This window comes from Plecotus auritus (genome assembly GCF_963455305.1).
Source record: "Plecotus auritus genome assembly, chromosome: 8".
NCBI classification, from domain to species: Eukaryota; Metazoa; Chordata; class Mammalia; order Chiroptera; family Vespertilionidae; genus Plecotus; species Plecotus auritus.
In genome coordinates, this window is record NC_137782.1 from 107,264,512 (window position 1) to 107,269,033 (window position 4,522).

A 4,522-nucleotide genomic window follows, 5' to 3' on the forward strand; every position below is an offset into this window, starting at 1 on the left:
ACCCGGGTCAGTCTTTGCATTGGGCGAGTGGAATCTCTGAGGCCTATTTGAGAGTTGCTAAAGCTGGGAGCATGATCTCAGAACAGTTAAAAGCTTAAAAGCACATTCGTGAAGAGATGTCATGGGTTCTTTCTCATCAAAAAGCCCACGCATGTCTGTGCTACACCAACAAGGTTGCTTTAACACTGAAGCTCCATCCGCAAGCCCTGAGGCACTGAGCTGGTGGGAGGTTGAAAGTGGCCGCATAGAAGAGTGAGTGTGAGGCTGAGATGTAGAGCAATACTGAGGACCTAAAGAGAAACTTGCTGACAGAGAAGTACATTTTGAAGGTTTTGTTGGCTGAAAAAGGTTCTCTGGAATCCCCCTCCAGATCTTTCTTGAAGATTCGAAAAGAATTAAATTAGGGCGATGGGGACATGGAAGGTCACCGCACCTCTGATCTTTGCTATCACCATTGCTACAATAGGCTCTTTCCAGTTTGGCTACAACACTGGAGTCATCAATGCCCAGGAGACGATCATAAAGGACTTTATCAATTACACTTTGGAAGAGCAGTTAGAAAATGTTCCCAGTGATATGTTGCTGACGTCCCTCTGGTCCTTGTCTGTGGCTATCTTCTCCGTTGGTGGTATGATTGGATCCTTTTCCATTGGACTCTTTGTCAACCGCTTTGGCAGGCGCAATTCAATGCTTATTGTCAATCTATTGGCTATCACTGGTGGCTGCCTTATGGGATTCTGCAAAATAGTGGAGTCAGTTGCAATGTTGATCCTGGGCCGGTTGATAATTGGCCTCTTCTGCGGACTCTGCACAGGTTTTGTGCCCATGTACATTGGAGAGATATCTCCTACTGCCCTGCGGGGAGCCTTTGGCACTCTGAACCAGCTGGGCATCGTTATTGAGATTCTGGTTGCCCAGATCTTTGGTCTGAAAATCATCTTGGGAACTGAAGATCTTTGGCCCGTGCTGTTGGGCTTCACCATCCTTCCATCTTTCCTACAAATCATAGCCCTTCCATTTTGCCCAGAAAGTCCTAGATTCTTGCTGATTAACAGAAAGGAAGAGGACAGTGCTAGAAAGATCCTCCAGCGGTTGTGGGGCATCCAAGACGTGGCTCAGGACATCCAGGAGATGAAAGATGAGAATGTTAGGATGTCACAAGAAAAGCAAGCCACTGTGCTGGAGCTCTTCAGATCACCGAGCTACCAACAGCCCATCATGATTTCCATCATGCTCCAGCTCTCTCAGCAACTTTCTGGAATCAATGCTGTGTTCTATTACTCAACAGGAATCTTCAAAGATGCTGGTGTTGAGGAGCCGATCTATGCCACCATTGGTGCTGGTGTGGTTAATACCATCTTCACTGTAGTGTCTCTGTTTCTGGTGGAAAGGGCAGGAAGGAGGACTCTACATATGATTGGCCTTGGAGGAATGGCTTGTTGTTCCATCCTCATGACTATTTCCATGTTATTAAAGGATGAGGATAGCTGGATGAGCTTTATTTGCATTGGGGCTATCTTGGTGTTCGTGTCCTTCTTTGAAATTGGCCCAGGGCCCATTCCCTGGTTTATTGTGGCCGAACTCTTCAGCCAGGGACCCCGCCCAGCTGCAATGGCAGTGGCTGGCTGCTCCAACTGGACCTCAAACTTTTTGGTTGGACTGCTCTTCCCTTCAGCTGCATTCTATTTAGGACCCTATGTGTTTATTGTCTTCACCGGCTTCCTCGTGATCTTCTTGGTCTTCACCTTCTTTAAAGTCCCTGAGACCCGCGGCAGGACTTTTGAGGAAATCACACGAGGCTTCGAAGGGCAGGCACACATGGGAAACAGAGCTGAGAAAGGCTCCGTTGAGATGAACAGCATGCAGCCTGACAAGGATACCACCAACGTCTAAGCCGTGCTTCCTTCCCGCCTCCCTCCAACAGGAAAAGTAACCTCTCCCTGAATGGGGTGAGACCTCATCAGGTTGTAACCCAGGACTGTTTCTGAATGCTGCTACTTGATTCTTTTCTCATTCCACACTCCATGAGCACTCAGAGGACCCCAGTGCTGGGGTTAGTTGTATCTTCAGTGGCTTTTTAAACATTTCATTTCTTGGACATTCTCTTCTGTTTGGAAGAGACCAAGTGAACCTACCTTCATTTCAGGAGGGATTGGCTACTTGGCATTTGACAACTTTGCCAGCTCTTCCTCCTTTAAGTTCTAATATTGCTTCATGAGGGCATGTAGGGGAGAAAGAGTTCCCCAACCTCAGACTCACCAGGAAACAGATAGACATGTGAGTGTGGAGGGCAGAGAGGAATTACATAAGAGCACCTTCCTCACTTCCATACAGCTCTGCTGAGCAAATTAATTTGAGTTTTATTTATTTTATCTTATGGTTTTATTGCATAAATATTTATTTTTTAAGTGTAATTTTATCAAATAATGAAAACATAAGGAAATTGAGGTTAGAGGGGAGGTACTTAAAGAGTTTTTAGGGTGGAAGATGTGATACTGTAGAAGTTTATTGTTTAATAAGGGAAGATTTACACAGAAATGTAATGCGTTATTGGAAGGTATATGATGAGGTGTGTGAGGTTTGCAGATTGCCTCTTAACAATATCTGTCCTTCAGATGGAAATTCTCAAGTTCAATTTCTCAGAAAAGTCATGTGCCTGTGTAAAGAAGCTACTGGTTTCCTTTGGAACGTTTTTCTTTGTTTAAGATTATATGTAGTATTACTTAAAATTTAGGATTATTACTAAGGTGGGCATTGTAGTTAATGGTGGTTGATGGGTTCTGATTTTGGATGGAGTCCAGAGAAAGGAAGGTTATTTGTAGAAATCAATCGTCTTCCTCTTATAGTGGACTCACTTTTTTTTTTAAAGTGTTCCTACCATTCATCTGGTGGGAGAGCAACCTAAAAATTGGTTCTTGGTAAAGGTTTGGTTTTTCTGTATTTTGTTCTTTAGGAATTTTTAGATGTTTGGATTTTTTTTATTATTATTTTGTTTTAAGCCATAGCTTTAAAAGAATTCAGAGGAGAATGTTCATAGCTAACTTGGAATTTGTAACTTCAGCATTGGGAGAGGATTTTTCCTGAATGACTGTTACCTAGTTGAAGTATGTTACTGCTTTAGGGTCAGCCCATGCCTGTTTTTGTCTGTTTCCATGTCAAGTTACTCTGGTTATCATGTTACCATAGTATTATGTCAAGTGCCCTAAGGGCACTTGAATCTTTCCCATAGACCACATTTGAGATGGTATGAGTAAATGTGCAGTGTAGCCCACACTTGAGAGTATGAATGTATGTGCACTGTAAAAAAAAAAAAAAAAAAAAAAAAGTGGCCACATAGATGAGGCCGGTGCCAGGTGACCTGGCAGGTGTCAGCGCTGGGCAGTCTGAGCCCCGGGCACAGGGAGGAGGGCTCTGACATCACCATTGCACGGAGGATTTGATGGCATGGGCAGCGGCTCAGAGCTTGTTGCTATTTTTTGTTATTTTTATCTCCTTTTCCCCTTTACAACTCTCAAGGTTGCATGCGTTCTAGAGAGGAGCCGCCTTTGCAGCCTCCTCGGCAGAGAGCAAGCCTTTGATCTGGGTTCACACGCAACTGGACAGAGTCCTGTTTAGGAACACGTGTAGGTCTTGCATTATTTGCGCTATTACCGATAAAGAGGGTTTTAGATTCTGGCAGGTAAATATGTTTCCTGCTTATCCATGAGGGCAGGAGACCTAGCGCAGCCACAGGCACAGGCACAGGCACAGCCACAGTTCTTCACACACTCATAGGCCTCTGTCCAAGAGCAGAGATGCAGGTGCTTTGCACAGGGAGGGGGCCAGGGAGCAGGGTCAGGCAGCAAATGCTGAACATTGCATCCGTGGCCCTGCTTTTCCCAGACTGTCTGTCTTAGTCCCCATCTTCCCGCTCTGGGTCTGTAGCTTCTACCTCTTGAGGCGGATTCAGGCATCTGAGGGACATGATGTTTATCACACACTGTTTCTCTGTGTGGGTGGTCAGCACGGGGTTCCTGAATCAGGCTTCCTTCTGCATTGTGGTGGTGGAGGGGGACAGCATGAAGGTATAAAAACAACCCGTGCGGACTCCTCACTGAGTGCCTTCTGTATTACCTTCTGTACACCTGGTGGGCGTCTCCCCTCAGAAGGGGTGCTGACAGCTCAGTTGTGTGCTCCCTGTGTCTGCGACCAGCAGTTGTGGGGGAGGGGCCCTATCGGGGGTGGGGCTGGCCAGGGGGAGGGGCCATGGGAGGTTGCAGGGGGCGGTGGGGGGGGCAATTGGCCTGGACAGGCTGCCGCAGTGCACATGATAACCACTAGTTGTTCTGGTCATTCTGGTCATTGCACCATAATGGTCGCTGGGCTTTTATATATATAGACTAGAGGCCTGATGCACAAAATTCGTGCACGGGGGGGGGTGCCCCTCAGCCCAGCCTGCACCCTCTCCAATCTGGGACCCCTCAAGGGATGTCCGACTGCCCACTGGGATCGGGCCTAAACGGGCAATTGGATATCCCTCTCA

At 46.6% G+C, this 4,522-nt stretch overlaps 1 protein-coding gene across 1 annotated transcript; it reads left to right on the forward strand.

Moving 5' to 3' along the window:
- The first annotated feature begins 374 nt into the window (after positions 1-374).
- LOC308255694 (solute carrier family 2, facilitated glucose transporter member 3-like) lies at positions 375-1,937 on the forward strand. The gene has a single exon (XM_080683486.1). The coding sequence runs from the start codon at positions 409-411 to the stop codon at positions 1,891-1,893; it is 1,485 nt and encodes a 494-aa protein (XP_080539612.1). The 5' UTR covers positions 375-408; the 3' UTR covers positions 1,894-1,937.
- Positions 1,938-4,522: the final 2,585 nt, after the last annotated feature.